Genomic DNA, 18134 nt, shown 5'->3' with positions numbered 1-18134 from the left:
ACCATAATCTTGAATAGAAAGTTTTCTGCTTTCTTTCCCAAGTTCTTAATCATTTCTGGGGCGATTCCATCATGTCCTTGGGCCTTCCCATTCTTGAGTTGTTTAATAGCCAACTGTATTTCATTTATCCTTAAGTCCTCTCCTTCTTCTTGTTCTCCTCCCCCTGTCTCCTCTCTTTCCTCACTTGACCATGGGCTGTCTTCATTCCCATTTCCATTCAGTAAATCATTAAAATATTCTTTCCATCTCTCCATTATTTCTTTCTCTTCTGTTAAGATTTTCCCTTCCTTATCTTTTATAAACTTTAGAGAGCACTGTTTCTCCTTTCTCATGTTTTTCAGTGCTCTATAGAACAGCTTCTGGTTCTCTTTATAATTTTTCTCCATTCTTTGTCCGAATTCTTCCCAAGACTGTCTTTTCGCTGTTTTCACTGGGTCTTTAGCTGCCTCTGTGGATCAGCGGTAGAGTGTCGGCCTCCGGATCCCAAGATAGCGGGTTCAAACCCGGCAGAGGTAGTCGGATTTTTGAAGGGCGGAAAAAAGTCCATTCGACACTCCATGTCGTGCGATGTCGGCATGTAAAAGATCTCTGGTGACACATTTGGTGTTTACCCGACAAAATTAATTAAATCTCAGCCGTAGACGCCCAAGAGAGTTTCGGTTTACTCGATCTGCCATCTAGTGGGGGCCTAGAGTAAAACGGAACGTCGAAATTGACGAGCAGACAGCCAGATGGCGTCAAATTGAAATGTCTGCACACGGTAGCTGAGGCCATACGATTATTATTATTATTACTGGGTCTTTAACCTTTCTACTTTGTTCCTTATACATCTCATGGTCCTCAGCATCCTTGCTTCTTAAGTATTTCTTCCACATTTCCTTTTTCTTTCTTACTTCTTCCTTGATATCATCATTCCACCAGCTTGTTCTTTTCTTGTACTCCCCCACCTTTGTTGTTCCACATACTTTACTTGCCACTTCTAATAGTATCTTCTTGAACATGTTCCACTTTCCCTCCAGGTCTATTTCCTCGATCCTCTCCTCTATCCTCTGACACTCCTCCTCCACTTCCTGTGTGAACTGCTCCTGTACCTCCCTGTTCTCTCTTAACTTATACACCTTAATCTTTTCTTGCTTCTTGTTCTTAGGTTGTTTCCTCTGTACCTTTGCTGTTGTTTCCATTATTGTTATCAAGAGAAAATGGTCACTTCCTATTTCATAGCCATGGTATACTCGACAGTCTGTCACCTTCTGGAGGTGATCTCTCTTCACTAGCACATAATCTATGATGGAGCGCTCATCTCGGCTGGGTTCCTCCCTCGTGTACATATGTATCATCTTATGCGGGAACATGGTGTTCACTGCGACGAGATTATTGGCAACGCAGAAATCAACAATCCTCTCACCATTGTTGTTAACCACAGGCTCACCATGCCGGCCAACAGCTCCGCCACTTCCCTCTGGCTGGTTTCCGACTCTGCCGTTGAGATCTCCTAATACAATGATTTCCCCTCGAGTGTCATCCACCACATTCTGTAGCTCTTCGTGGAACCTATCCTTCTCCTCCTTTCTTACATCGTCGTTCACTCCGTAAACCACAATAAATGTCATCAGCTCCATCTCTGGATCTAATCGTATGCTGACCGTTAGAATTCTATCCGTGTGGAATTTCCAATCCTGAATCTTGTTTCTGAAGTTCTTGTGGATCAGTAGTGCTACTCCTGATTTGGCCCTTAATCTGATGCTAACTCCACTATAAATGAGCACATGATCGTTCACCATTGTATCTACCCCTTGACCTTTCTTTTTTGTCTCTGTCAGTGCCAGCACTACAAGTCTTGTTCTCTCGAATTCTGCCACTAATTCATTCTCCTTTCCAGCTAATCCTCTTATATTCCATGTTCCAAATCTCATAATCCTTTTTCCTCGCCATGTTGCCATCGGGTTCAGCAGTCCGGTGTATCTCTCGTTTTGACTTTTCATGGGAATTATTTCGGGCATGTGAGATATGGGCCCACAGTGCCTATAGGGCAGTGAGGGGGCTGCCCTCTTTTGGCCTCTGCCCCTGACATGCTGCAACTTCAGGACTGGTGGTGTTCTCATTCCCTACTCCCTGAGACAAAGATTTTCTTCCTTCAGGACCCTTCTCCATTTTAAAACCCATTAATGGTGTGTTCTTTTAACACGTTCACTACCGGCTCCTCAGTGGGTGCTTTAAACCTCCAGCCCAGCCTTTTTATATCCCCTCAGCTCTATTGCGCACTATGTTATATGAAATGTTACTGTAAGAAAACTATCGTAAGTACAATATTGAAATTTTTAACATACCATTAGGATGATAACTAGTAGTGCTTCCCCTCATAATGACCTCTGTCATTAAAATGCAAGAACGACAAAATGTTTTCGAACCGGGTTCGTGCCATTGTTTTCGAAAAAATCGGCGACCCGAAAATAGTGTCCTCTGTCCAGTACATTTTCAAATCTGGTTTTTGAATTATTCCCATTACAAACATTAGTCCTAAAAACTTTTCATCTCATTTACGTTGACCGGTTTCCACGTCTGAAATATAGAATGTTTAGTGAAAGGACGTGGCGCTGCACCAATAACTTGTTCCGTGTAAAGATTTGTCTGATCGCATATATATTCAAGGAAGTCGTCATTTACAAATAAATGACGAAAGACATCATTTCATGCTATCTTCGATCTCAACATTTAATCCTACCTGGCCAGTGAAATTGACTGGAGGTGGGCGATAAGACGGATGCGTATCGGTTATTTAAATGTGCTGAATTTCGCTTTGCCCATAGCCTGGTATGTCATCATCGGAATTGCTATCGCTATCACTGAAATCAGGGATGAGTTCAGCACCGGAATCATCGTTCAGTAGTGTGTCTTCAATTTCCTCACTTCGAATACTGTCTTTGTAACTCGTCATCTTGTCGCGACACAAAAACTCACTTCAATATAAATCCTCACAAGAATATCACGACTGGCTTGGGTCTGTGTTTACTCAAAGAAAAAAAGAAGGAAAGCATTGGATTGTACCCTCTGGTCAGGTAGTCAGGGCGAGGGACCGGTCATTTATATGCCATGTATGGTTTTCACCATGAACTACGACTTCATGCGAATTTTGCGCTAAATTCAAACAACGTTTACATCGCGCGGCCTTAAACGCCTTAACTCGGATACAGTGCCGCACATAGGCAGCTTTTAAACGCCTTAAGGTGTCTATGGGAGTGAATGTGTTAAGATAACTTCTTAATTAAAATGTAAGGCATACAGGAGAGCAATCATCATGTAAAGTTCAAACCTCGTACGTCAAATGGTTTCAGAGAAATTAGTATTTTATCATCAGGTGTCAAAACCCCTAAGGAATATATTTTATCAAGACCACTTCTATTTAAAATCTAAGATATATAGCAGCAACAATCGTGTGAAATTTCAGCCTCGTATGTCAAACGGTTCCAGAGAAATAAATATGTTTGTTATCAGACATTCACCCCCCAGTCAGAACCACTTAGGAGTGAATTGTTTGAAGACCACTTCTTATTTAAAATCTAAGACATTAAGGAGTAATCACCATGTGAAAATTCAACGTCGTATATCAAGCGATCTCAGAGGAATGGATATTTTTCTGATCGGGCCTTACACCCACTCCCTGACAAAACCCCTTTGAGGTGTATTGTTTTAAGACCACTTTTTATTTAAAATCTATTACAAATAGGAGTAACCATCATGTGGAATTTCAACCCCATAAGTCAAACAGTTTCAGGGAGATTAATATTTATATTTTCAGGCCTTACCATCCTGGTCAAAATACCTTAGGGGTGTATTATTTTAAGTCCACTTGTTATTTAAAATCTGAGACATGTAGGACAACCATCATGTGAAATTTCAAGCTTGTATGTCAAACGGTTTGAGAGAAATGAATATTGTTGTCGTCAGCTACCCCCCACCTCCCTCCTCCAGTCAAACTTCCTTAGGGTTGTATTCAACTAATTCAACTAAATATTCAATTCTTTCACCCTCCCCATTAAGTGGATTTTTGAAATCAAAAGAAAATACATGTCTCTTTATTTTTAAAAGAGATTCCAAATACCAATTTTCTTCAGTATTTGATATACGAGTATCTTCATAAAAATAATTCAACTCTGTGTTCAATTCTTTTCTTTCCAAAAATTAAAAATTATGTGTTTCTATTTTTAAAAAAAGATTTAGTTTTTGAGATATAAGTAGCCTCATAAGAATTTAGCCACTTTTTCAGTCCTGCCTTAAGTGAATTTTCTAAAAAGAAAAGTAAAGTGTTTCTTTAATTTTAATGGAGATTTCAAATACCCTACCAATTTTCACATCTGTAATATCTTCCGTTTTGGTGATACCAGTATCCCAATAAAAAAATTCAACCCCTCCTTTTCAGTCAGTTTTACACCCCCCCCCCCCACCAAGTGTTTTTTTCCAAAATCAAAATTTTGATAATGAGACAAAGTCTCTCATAGTGCGTTGGCACTGCCGGTAGCTACAATTAGCCTACGCAGTGGCCTCCATGGTATGCAGTATCCAGCGTTTTGGTAGGTGTGCTAGGTACCAAATGATGAGCCCAGCCTAGCACATGGGGGCGAAACGCTGGCAACAAGAATGAGTTGGCTGGAAAATTTATAATGTCCAATAACGGACCATTTATATTGGTATTATGTGACACTAAGCCGACGCTTCACACCATACTATAGCAACAGCTGACTCATACTGACGTGTCATTCTCAGGTATGGTGCCCTTATTTTAAAGAGAATAATGTTCATTTATAAAAATTTGTAAATTTGTAACTGGGAATGTTCTTTCTTTCCTTACAGGAAAAGAACAGACCTGCTCACCTTAGATTTCAATCAACAATACATTTTATGTAGTTTGTTCGATATTTTAGGTTTTAGAAACATTGAATGTAAATATAGGTTACTGATGATGGAATTTAATTCCAAAAACCAGTTTAAACACAAAGTAATTTGTGTTGTTATAGACTGTGTTTTTATTCTTTTTTTGAATTGTGAATCATCAGCACTGTTTTTAAATATGTCTTTGTCATTTTATGATGACTGGAATAACATAAGTCTGTCATCTATATTCTTTAATATATTTCATTCCCATCCAAGAGCTCACTATCTTAGTGTTATTTTATCTTCCACACTCTTTTTTATTTTGTATTTCCTTTTCTTGTTGGCTACCTGTGCATTAGCCTTACCTTTTTATAAATTGAAATACTGATGATTATTAGTTTATAAAGAGCCTTATCAAGAATAAATATATTGGCTACATGGTTCAGGTCGCGAAGCTGTGAGCTTGCTTTCGAGAGATGGTTTGAACCGCATTGTCGGCAGCCTTGAAGATGTTTTTACATGGTTTCCCATTTTCACAGCATACAAATGCTAGGGCTGTCCTTCAGTTAAGACCATAATCACTTCCTTCCCAGGCCTAGCCCTGTTCTCTCCTAGTGCTGTCATAAGACCTGTCTAAGTAGGTGCGACGCAAAATACACAGCAAAAATATCTTAAAATACCTTTGTGTAAGTCATAGCACTTTGAAAGTTTCTATTATTTTAAGTGCTCTTCAGTTATTTATCCCGTTAAATTTATCTTAGGAGAGCATGATACCTCAGAAACTTTCTTGGTAAGGTAACTATGATTTGAATACTGATCAGTACCTGTGAGATTTATGAGATCCAAATTCACATATCTGTGGTTTGGATACAATGTAAAATTCTCGGTCCTGTGACAATGATCAATTGATTAAGAGTTGTCTAAAATTTCAAGCTTGCTTCAACTCATTCCTACTATTTTGCGATGAATAGGTTGTGCTGGGTATTCACAATTTATTTTCATTTTAGTATGATTGTTAAAGAAAGCCTCATCTTGTTAACAGGCAAGAGCAATGCTGGCAGAACCAATGGTACAATTCTCAGAAATGATGTACAGCTCCCTACAGTACCACCAGTGTCTCCAACAAAGGTCAGGATAACACAGGGTTCTTACATTTTACTCATTAAATAGCTCTTTTATAAATGTGAAACCTATGTCAAATAGGTGTTTTCTTACTTCCTAGATTGTATTTCTGTTGTATTGTTGACTTTTTAATTTTACTCTTCACTTTTATTGAAATTTTTCAGGTCAACAGTGTTTATAAATACCGTATTTTTTACAATGCACCATGGAAATGTTAAATATAGTTAAATATAGTGGTTCCACACTTTGATTTACAGGAAACATCCAGACCACCAGTGTTATTTATACATCGATGAGCAATTCATTTACAGATAGTTGCTGTTTTGGCAAATTGTCATTGTGGTCGGCCTGGTAAGTGCAATGGTATGGCGTAGCATGTGACTGTGATGTCGTCAGACCTCATGTTGGTCGTGTGAGTAACAGTTTACTACAGGATGGGCAAGGCACAAGATCTGTGTGCAGTTGATTGCACCCAAATTATCGGTGCCAGATATAGTGGTATTTCCATCCCCGAAGTCGCACAGGCCATGGGCCACCATGGAAAGTCTATTCCATGAGTATGTGGATTCAGAGAAAACCACCACCACCACCACCGCCACCGCCACCGCCACCGCCACCGCCACCGCCACCGCCACCGCCACCGCCACCGCCACCGCCACCGCCACCGCCACCGCCACCACCACCACCACCACCACCACCACCACCACCACCACCACCACCACCACCACCACCACCACGTGTGGTGTACAGTGTGTTGACGATGAAGGTCGCCATTAGCTAGCTCGGATGGTAAGAGGCAATAGACAGGCCTAGAATGCAGCAGATCACTAGTTATTTCAATGCTGGGCAACAATGAAGTGTGAGCAGAACCATCTTCTTACAGTGGGGTACAGTTATGCCTCATCAGAAGGCACAAAGACTGACATGGGCAAAGAAACACTGCCTTTGGACTTTTTGTTACCCCCCCTTTTACAGAAGAGAGCACATAATACAAGGTACATATAAAACAAGTAATGATGTAATAATTCAAAAATAACAAACCTGAAAGAATAACGTCAACTGATGATACACCCGGAAAAACATATTAAATTTCAACAACACATGGCTGTGCAGGGTTACAAACATGACAACTAGAGAAAGGATGAATGGGAAGCAGGCTGGGAAACCCTACAGAGGATGAGATCTTACGTGATGTTGTAGGCAAAGAAACGTGAGAGCATTAACCCTTCACTCTTATTTACTCACAATAAAGAATTTTAACAAGATATATAACACCAATTAAAAGGATAACATTGTCAATTAAGAGAAAGGTTAAATCGAACCACGAGGTTCCTATCGGTGGTTCTTCAGAAAAGTAAATATCTACACAACATTACCATTACATTTAAATAGGTAAGCATAACTTCGACGGTGAAATTTACTAGGAAAATTTAACAGGGAATATGACATAATTACAACCATCTTACAAGACAAATACAAAAGTGTTTACAAGGAAAGAAAACAATGGAAATTTAAATTTAGCGCAGAGGCCTTTAGAGGTGCAGTCCTCTCCTAAAACACTTCAGTGAGGGACGCATAGCTCAACAGGTGTACACTAAACTGACGCGGAATTACTGGAGGCAACCCGAAAGGAAAAATTAAAATTTACATTTACACAAAAGGTTAATAAAAGGAATTGCCTCCAAAACAAAGGATATGCCTAGCTGACGAACTAAGGCATTACAAAACCAAAACAGTGAAAACCCGGGTCTAAGGTAAACTCCGAACAAATAAATTTACATATTAATTTAACTCTTGAGAAAAGAAAACATGCTTACCCTGTGATGGCTGGAGCCGCTGAGCGGACCACCTTACAAGGTGCGTCCGATCGTTAAGACGTACAAAAACCAAAGACGCTGAACAGAGCCTTACTCCTGCTAAGGAGCCAAAAGGCCAGAAATTGAGAAACACTCAAACAACCAATCAGAGAAGCTACCTATGATTCGACCCGAAGTTTCACAATACAATTTATCGTTATTTTCACCAATAGCATTACAGCACCATATATGGTAATGTGGGAAATATATTCTAGAGTTTTCGATTGCGAAACTCAGCGATTTCGTGATCGAAGCCTCCACATGGCAACTACAGGGTGATACAAAAAATGGGTTACAACAAACATATTACAATGTCGTCCAACACTCATAATGATTATTAAATATCAATAGTTCACAGTATTTCCTCTAAGTCCTGAAAATTCATTAAATCCACATATTTCATAAAAAATAAAACACAGAAATTTACATAAATTTACAGCAACAAAAAAAAAATCTTCAATTGAATTCTTAAAAAATGTCACTTCCATGGTTTCTTTCAATGACGGTTTCATGACAAGTCAAGAATTAAATGATTCCACTGACTATGAACTCACCACCGGCGACACTTTTTAAACTATGGTAAAAGGTCATGTCGAAAGATGAGTCAAGGTATCAGTTGGTACCATGGCAATGACTGGGTACGAGTGGTATCCTCATCGTATGAGGACTGTTCACGTTACAATAGAATGAGGTATATTTAAGGGTCCACCTTCTCAATACAATACAGTTATGCTGTGCAAATTATATCACAGCATGCTTATTATGGTACCGGTTTCGACACTATTTTGTGTCATCATCAGCCAATCAATTAAAGAGAGCTAGTAAACAAAAACACAAGGCATGACACAAAAACAACAAGTGTTACACTTAAAAATAAGATAGTCCACATTAAAATTTAAAACATTATTCTTCATAATGTAGGAAATTTTTCTTTCTTCATAATGTAATGTATTTGAGTAAGAAATATTAGTCATTTTAAATATTGATGTAAAGAGGAAACCCAGTTATTCATGCTAAGGCTTAACTATGTGAATGTTAAAACATTGAGTTGGCACATTATAATATTTATAGCTGTTATCTTGTTATGATAGAATGAAAGTACAACACTGATTTGAGAGTTAATATGAGGTGAAGCTATTGAATGCAGTTGACATTTTTCTTCACAATGTAAGAAATTTTTCTTCGTAATGTAACGTAGTTGAGTAAGAAATATTAGTCTTTGTTCAGGCAGGCATTAATTTTTGAAAATGAGACAAAGTCTCACATAGTGCATTGGCGCTGTCTGTGGCCTCCATGGTATGCACTAGCGATGCGTCTTGGTAGGTTTGCTTGTTACCAACTGATGAGCCCAACTTAGCATACTGTGGCAAAATGCTGGCCACCAGGAATGAGTTGGTAAATTTACGATGTCCAATAACAGTCAAACTAAAATTGGTATTATAAATTTACTTATTCGGAACAAATATTTTAAGTTCCGTATGGGAATCAACATCTTTATCATCGGATGGCCAGGCAGGCATTCATTTTTGAAAATGAGACAAAGTCTCTTATAGTGCATTGGCACTGCCTGTGGCTCTAAGTAGCCTACGCAGTGGCCTCCACGGTATGCACTAGCCATGCGTCTTGGTAGGTGTGCTATTTACCAACTGATGAGCCCAACTTAGCACACTGGGGCAAAACGCTGGCAACCAGGAATGAGTTAGCTGGTAAATTTATGATGTCCAACAACAGACCAACTATATTGGTATTAAAACTGTGTATGTTGCAAAAACAAAAGACTTTTCAAAATAATTTTCAACAGTCAGAAAAGATCCCACCCAACAGATTCCACAGATTCCACGTTTACTAAAATAAACTTTAAAGAACAATTCCATTCTTTTTACCGATCAGGAAAAAGCAAAATTATCGAACATGGACCCGGGTCTGCCCACTGCAAAAGCTCTCCCCAAGATTCACAAGGCCAGTGTCCCCATTCGCCCAATTCTTAATTACAGATCTAGCCCTCTGTACAAACTATCCCAATTTATTCTGAACTTTCCAATGAAAAATTATCAATTTTTGTTCAACAAATCCATTAAGAACACCACAGAATTAATAGAGATATTAAAAAACTTCGAAATCCAACCTAACCATTCCCTCCACTCATTTGACATTGAAAACATGTATCCCAGTATACAGACCAAAAACTAACTTAAACACATCCACCTAAGTAAGCTAGAGATCAGGACTTTATGACTATCTTAAAATTGGTTGTCATTAATAATTATTTCACCTTCGACAATATCATATATCAATAGGATGGTTTGGCAATGGGTTCACCGGCCTTGGGAATCTTCGCGGAAATCTATTCGGACATTTTAGAACACACAAAAATCGACAATAATAATAGTTTTGCAAATATACATTTTTGGGCTATGAATGTCAATAATATTGACCCCCATATTAAATTTACCCTTGATTCTGAAACCAATAAATCAATTAATTTTTTAGATCTAACGATAAAAACACTCACATCCTCATTATCCAATAAGGTATATAGCAAACCTACATAAACAGTAGCCACTATTCGACAAGATTCCTTACATTGAAATAATAACATTAAGTTATTTATTAGACCACCTAATCAATACAAAATCGTCTTGGATGATTTACATAAATTTGTTAACTAATAGTGGTACCCCACAAGCACAAATGTGCTTACAATAGTCTAGTTTACCGTGCTTTTAAAATACTTATGTCCAAAAAAGACTTAAACAAAGAATTAAATATTATTTGCGCCATTGCGAGGTTCAATGGCTACGGCAACTCTTTCATAGTACGTATAATCAATAAATTTAAACATCATCTTAAGACAACATTATTAAAAGAAAAATCCAGTCCTACTTTTTCCACTTTCACTTTCAATAAGGATGCTTATAAAATCACTAATATTTTTAAGAAACATAACACAAAAATTTAATTTAGAACTAACAACAGGAATGTAGAATTTATACATAACTCCACCTCAGTGAATAAAACTAACATTTTTTCAAGATCAGGTGTTTACAGATTCAAATGCAACAACTGCAATTCTTCTTATGTAGGACAGACCGGACGTAGCTTCAAAATTAGGTACTTAGAACATGTCAACGCAATAAAATATAATAGATTCTTGGCGGTGGGACAATATATCCATGACTCAAAACATAACTTCACTAATATAGATCAAGACATAGAAATCCTCGAGACAATAAGCAAAGGCCTCTCCTCGACACATTATTGTTTCTGAGGAAAGTGATAAATAGATCGAAGAGTATGTTGGGTTTCTCTGAGATTTCATTGAGATTGTGACTGGCGTTAAAGTATTGGTCTAGGTGTATGTAGTAATTTTCCATTATGTCGAGTAAAGGGCCCTTGTTTGCTAATACGAGGATGTCCATGTCTTGTTCGATATTGGTGAAATTATGGTTATAATCTTGCATGTGTTGGCCAATGGCTGAAAACTTGTTGTATTTTATTGCGTTAGTGTGCTCGTGGTATCTGATATTGAAGTTTCTACCGGTATGCCCGATGTAGGTTTTTTCACAGGTGTTACATTTGATCTTATAAACTCCTGATTTTAAAAAACTGCTGGTCCTGTTGATGTGTGAAGTATTGTGTAAAACGTTCATGTTCTTATAGTTGGTTTTGAAGGCTATTTTAACGCCAACCAAAACTCAATCCTAAATTTAATCAAAGGTACTTTTCCGAGACAATTACCCTTTCTCCTGCACCCTTCAGCCCCACCTTAAGCCCTCTTCCCCTCCTAAACCACTTCTTCCTTAGCCATGTATAATTTCATATGTGTCATTTCACATTGCATTCTTCATTATAAGGACTTACTATTTTCCATGATTATATAATTTTTACAACACTAAGCCCCCTTTTATACTTTGTTCCAAACCTCTTATGTATATTCCTTGTATATTTATTAGCTATTACTCACCTGTCCCATACTAACATCTCTTTTCATTTACCACATTCACTTGTTATTCCATAATAATCTTACTGTTATAATTAACATGTTCTTAGGATTTCGTCAAGAGTGATCTTTGCTTTGATGTAGCTGATGATGACCCCTAGATGGGTCGAAACTAGTTCTATGTAATTTTAAAATATTGTGAATATATTTGTATTGAATAGGTGGAAACCTTTACTGTGTTGTTACTCGTATGTTATTCTCAGTTCAATACGGACCTACAACATGAAATTTATAACCCTTAAATTTAAACGGCAGGTTCTGGACCTTCGAAACGTTCTCCACTCTACTTTGGTGTTTGGCCGCAGCGCGTGACCTTGAGTGTGCCGCGCTGGTCACCGGGAGCTGGCGGCTTTCTACTACAGATCTGTTCGTCTACGAATTCAAGCCTTTTTGATCTTCGCATGTTGATTGGTAGTGTTGTGACTTTGTGCAGGACAGAATGTGGTGTCGTGTCTTTGTGCCTAACAGAGAGTGAAAATGACCTCCAACATTCATAAACATTTTACATGTTTTTTTATGGCTGATGATGACCTAGACTAAGGTCGAAACCGGTCCCATTTAAATAGAAATGTGATTGCTACGTTTCTTTCTTTTGAGTATTGAATAGGTTGAACCTCCTTTCCAGTTATTTAATTTTTAACATCAATAATTTCAATACGGAACAATGAAATTTTTATCTTTAAATATCAGAGAAACCTAACATCCTTTTTGATTTTCTCATCATGGTTTAAAAAAATACAAAGTTTTCAAACCAGGGCTCGATTTTCCGCGCCATACACAACACCTTCACGCGTTATTTGCCCCTACCACATCACCCTCCTGCCCCGTCTTAAATACCTCCCCCTCTTCCCCGCGCCCTGTCCCTCCTTCCCTATTTCCTAACTCCGCCTCTGTCCGTTTCTGCTTCTGTACATGATTTCAAGCTCAGTTCCTCTCCATACACCAGGCTTCACGACACGCTGAGCAATGCCAGTCTCATACTATCTGTTTGTTTTTCTTTTTCATTTTCTTGCCTTCTCACATCTTTCTTATGCTTAATTAGGCCTTGTTTTTTCATTAGGTTTCCGCTCCGCATCGAACTGAGAACCTTTGGTCTTAAACACGAAGGACCTTCACCTGTATAGCTTGCCACTTCGCGACGTACTGGGATACACAATTTTATAGCCGCTGTTGAATATCAATTGCATTCAAAGCTGCACCTCATGTTAACTCGCACATCAGTGTTCTACTTTTATTCTGTCATAACAAGACAACGAATAGAAAGATTTTAATGTGTCAACTCAATGTTTTAACATATACTTATTTAAGCCTCAGCATTAATATCTGGCTTTCCTCTTTACACCAAAATTGCAAAGACTAATATTTCTTACTCAACTACATTACATTATGAAGAAAAATTTCTTACATTGTGAAGAAATATGTCAACTGCATTCAATAGCTTCACCTCATATTAACTCTTATATCAGTGTTCTGCTTTCATTCTGTCATAACAAGACAGCAACTATAAATATTTTAATGTGTCAACTCAATGTTTTAACATTTGCTTAGTTAAGCCTTAGCATTAATAACTGGGTTTCCTCTTTACATCAATATTAAAAAAGACTAATATTTCTTGCTCAAATACATTACATTACGAAGAAAGAAAAATTTCTTACATTATGAAGAATGTTTTTCATTTTAATGTGGACTCTTACCTAGGACTATCTTATTTTTAAGTGCAACACTTGTTATTTTTGTGTCGTGTGTGCATATTGCCTTCTGTTTTTGTTTACTTGCTCTCTTTAATTGATCGGCTGATGATGACACAAAATAGTGTCGAAACCAGTACCATAATAAGCATGTTGTGATATAATTTGCACAGCAAAACTGTATTGTATTGGGAAGGTGGATTCTTAAATATACCTTATTCTATTGAAATTTTCAGTTCAGTATGGTACAATCATGAAATTGTTAACTTTGAAAGACTTAACATGTTTCGTGAATAGGAATCCCTGGTATATCTTCCAATGTCCCTCACTGGTGAACGTTACAGGAATCTGCTGTCAGATCCTGTCCACCCATTTGTTTGTCTCCAGCAGGAAACCTTTTTCTATAACTAGACAATAGCTAGACTCCATTGCTCCTGAATTGTGGCCAGTTGGTTTAATGAACACTCGACAGACATGAGGATGCTTGCCCAGTCCCAAAGGTCACCCAACCTCAATCCTATTGAGCACATTTGAGATGCTATCAAGATGGATCTGCGTACCCTGGACCCTACTCCAGTCAATCTCCATGCATTACGGCAGGCTGTGCGGCGGTCATGCATTAGTATGGTTCGCCAATCCCTTCGATATCCTGTGGAGTCCATGCCACATCGACCACTGCCATCATCAAGGCAAAAGGGGGCGCTACAAGCTACTTACCAGGCATCTCTAATTCAGTTGCTCATCAGTGTATAATGTCACTTGCTGCTATGCATTTACCTGGTAGGTGAACTTGCTTTTTATTTGTAGATCTGAGGAAAACTGGAAAAGTCTGCTGAAGCTGATAAGATAAATGGAGAAGTGTTCTTAGCCATGGGAGATGCTGGGTTACAATTTTAAATTTACCTGTAGTTTTTAAAAAGTTATCATTATTCCAGTTTATAAGAAAGATTGCTCAGATTACTGGGCTATCACTTTAACATCACAAATTAACAAAATTGATGAGAGAATCATTGAACATAAAGTCAAATCTGATATTAAACCAGAAGTCTGAAGAACAATTATCATTTTAAGAGGGGAATATCCATGGTTTATTTAATTGATAAGCAGTAAAGGAAAAATATGGCGAGCACAACCAAGCCTTTCTGATATTGAACGAATATGATGAAAATAAAGAGAAAGTTTGGGGGTTCTTGAAGACATGGAAGAAAATTATTGCATGATAATGAGTATCAAGAATTTGTACAAGGATATTAGCAGTGATTTAAAAAATCTGTACAAGTGATTGAAGAGCTTTAGGTTACTGTACACCATATAGCTGTGCAGAACTTCCGTAGCCTGTGTGATTAGAAAAATAGGGAACAGAAAGACTGGTGAGACATTTATAGGCATTTTGGAAAAGAGGGTGCAGTCAAGATGGAAAGTAGGTTAAAGGAAAACCAGTGTGTTTTCAGACCATAGAGGACCTGTCTGGATCTGATTTTAGTATTGATTTTTAGTACAAATGGAATATACAGTTCGCTTATGTTTTGTAGATCTAGAGAAGGCGTATGACAGAGTATCAAGGAAAGGGGTGTTGGGCATACTGAAGGATTATGAGAGCCTTAGTACAGTAGATTATTACTGGCAGTCAAAAGGATTTATGCTGACAGTCCGGCTGCAGTGAGAATTGATGACATAACGAGTTCTTGGTTGAAAACAATACAGGGATTAGACAAGGTTTTAATCTTTCACCTTTGTGGTTCATTGTATACTTGGATCATTTACTGCAATATATAAAATAGTAGAGAGGAATTCAGTTGGGTGGAAATGTTAAGCTGTTTGGCTTATGCTGATGACTTTATCTTAATGGCAGACTTTGCTTAAAACTTGTAATTTAAAAACCTGGTGCTTGAAAAGAAATGCAGTAAGTATGATATTATAATAATTAACTTTTCTAAAACTAATTTGATGTTACTTGGAAAGAAACCTTAGAGCAACCATTACCAAACAGTGGTCCTTGGACCTCTTGGGGGCCATGACAATAACCTAAGGTGTCCACCATAATAATGTTTGTAAATATTTAGAGTGAAATGTTATTGTACACACACAATTCATAGACCATTATACTAAATTTAGTAACTATGTCCTCACTGTCTTATAACTTACATACAGTATATGTAACTCTTAACTTGGCTGATAGATATTACAAGTTAGCAGTGGAAAAAGAAGAAATACTACAAGGCAGTGTAAGTAATGTAATTGTGAAATACTTGAAATTGCTAGAATCCACACTCGTAGTATATTTTCCATGGTTGAGAAACTCTCGTGGATCAGAAATCCCTTCTTTGAAACTGAACGTGAACTGCCCTCCCTTGAAGATCAACTAGCCGAAGTATCTTGGCAGAGAATAAGTGAAAAATAAATTGGAGTATGATATGGGTGGAGAATCAGGTGGAGTAGTATATTTAGTTCCAGAAGCTCTATGAATGTATCATAACTCCACGTTTTTGATCAACTTTTGTAGTTGTGACGTTCCCTATACCCTACAATTTCTAGAAAGGAAATACTGCATTTAATGCCTTTCATGACAACATGTCCATGTGAGTGTACCTTTTCTGCTCTCAAACAAATGAAAACAAAGTGCAGAAACAGAGCTAATGTAGAGACTGATCTTCGGTTCGAGTGACTACACTAGTAAAACTCTTGGTCTTTGGAAAACAGCACCATCCAACCATTGATCCAACAATCAAAAGTTAATTTTTTCAAAAAGTTTCCAGATCCAGGCTGTTGTAATTATTAGCCAAGTGCCACACTGTTTTATAATTTCTGTGGATGCATAAAGTATCTCTATGTAAATGAAGTTAAATTAAACTTTCAAAGAAAGTAAATATTATTCCTAAATTATATGAATAAAATCAAACATGGTATCATCACAGAATTGTTTTTTGTTCTGTGGCTAAGGGGTCCTTGGACATGCATACGATATGTTCAGGGGGCCTCAGAGACAAAACATTAAATGTCAGGTTGGGCACATGAAACCAGATCAGGTAGATTGTTACAAGAACTTAGGATGTGCATTCTCCCAGGTTGGTAATATAGTAAGTGAAATTGAATTAATATGTTTGAAAGCTGTTGCAGTGAGCTTATAGTTGTGACCAACAGTATTCTTTAAGATGGAAGTGAGCTCCTAGATGAACTTATCCTTTCTTTGCTCTGTTTTCTGGCCAACTTTACTGTATAGGAGTGAACGTTGGGTGGGCTCAGGATATCTTATACATAAATAGAAAGTAACAGACATAAAAGTAGTGTGTATGATTGCTAGTACTAACAGCTGATATCAATGGCAAGAGGACACATGCAGTGAAGAAATCAAGGCTAAGTTAGGAAAAGAACAAATTCACTGTATGAAGCTATGTGTCCAAACAAACTTCAGTGTTGGGGACACGTGAGACGAATGTGGAAGGAATGTTACCTCGGCTATGAGGTTACAAAATACAGAGACCAAAGGGATGATGGTTAGGCTCAGATTTTAATAAATTCAAGGTAAAAAGTATAGAAATGGATGAGACTAACGCAAAGTTCAGTGGATGATATCCTAAATATAGGACGCAATTGCTTCATTACCAGTCGTAGGATATCTAGGAACTCTCAAATTTTACATTGATGGTAATTCAGTTACTCATGAGGTCTAGTTGGATCTGTTTTCTGATATGAAATTCTCCCTTCTTATATAACCTACAAGACATCCAAAATAGATTCTTTAAATCCAAATTTTTAAAGAAAAAAATTGTACGACAGAATCAGCATCCAGAAATATACTTTTATTGAATATTGATCTACTTATATGTTGGTAGTGTCAAATTACCTTATGAAATAGTTTGAACAATGAAGAAGGCATTGATCAAGAAATTAAACATATCTGAGATAAAAATACTGAGAATCATTATGGTGTTAAAAAGAACTAGATAAAATCATAGTGAGAAATTCTGCTTGAATCTTAATGTGAAGGAAAATATCACAAGAAAGAATGAAGAAAGGCAGCAGCAGGTAGTAGTAGTAGTAGATCAAAAAGCAAGTTAGATGCTTGTAATATCTCTCAGAACATTGTTCATGATAGGATCTGATACAGACTCTGTGTATAGAGCAGAAACAGGATGAGGCAGAAGTAAGATTTGAAGCTTGTGGATTTACCGGGATGGTGTCTAACATATCTGATACAACTGCATCAATCAAGCATAACAAAATTTGCATGCTGAGATTTCCACACAAATTGGAATTAATCAAAATGAAAACATGTTACTCAGTATCAAATTATTATAATTAAAGAACCACCTTTCCAATACACAAAATCCTTATATTTAGGATGAAACCATTTAATCACAAATTGGACATGTTTCACTCAACTTTGTGAGCATCATCAGCAATAGTTAACATAAATCATTGGTGGGTCAGGGCCCTGATCCTGGTGTATATCACAAAAGAATGTCTAATATACATTGATAAAAATATATAAATTTAACACTTTAACACTTTAAAATAATGGCTGAAATTACAACGCAAGGAGTCCCATAAAGGCTAATTTACGCCGATCTAGACGACATTTTATCACCAGTGAACTTC

The 18134-nt window shown here is 37.4% G+C and overlaps 2 protein-coding genes across 3 annotated transcripts in view; one reads left to right on the top strand and one right to left on the bottom strand.

Moving 5' to 3' along the window:
- The window catches only part of LOC136857652 (dyslexia-associated protein KIAA0319-like protein), a 221070-nt gene that overhangs the window by 25952 nt on the left and 176984 nt on the right, over positions 1-18134 (top strand). For both annotated transcript variants that reach the window (XM_067136474.2, XM_068225261.1), the window contains exon 5: positions 5912-5997. In XM_067136474.2, the coding sequence (XP_066992575.2) occupies positions 5912-5997 (86 nt within the window). The remainder of the gene's footprint in view (positions 1-5911; positions 5998-18134) is intronic.
- smo (smoothened) overlaps positions 1-18134 on the bottom strand; it is a 161277-nt gene that overhangs the window by 140918 nt on the left and 2225 nt on the right. The window lies entirely within an intron of this gene.

The sequence above is a fragment of the Anabrus simplex genome, chromosome 1 (genome assembly GCF_040414725.1).
Source record: "Anabrus simplex isolate iqAnaSimp1 chromosome 1, ASM4041472v1, whole genome shotgun sequence".
In the NCBI taxonomy this organism is placed as follows: Eukaryota; Metazoa; Arthropoda; class Insecta; order Orthoptera; family Tettigoniidae; genus Anabrus; species Anabrus simplex.
The sequence above is the reverse complement of the archived record's forward strand: the minus strand, read 5'-3'. Positions and strand labels throughout refer to the sequence as shown.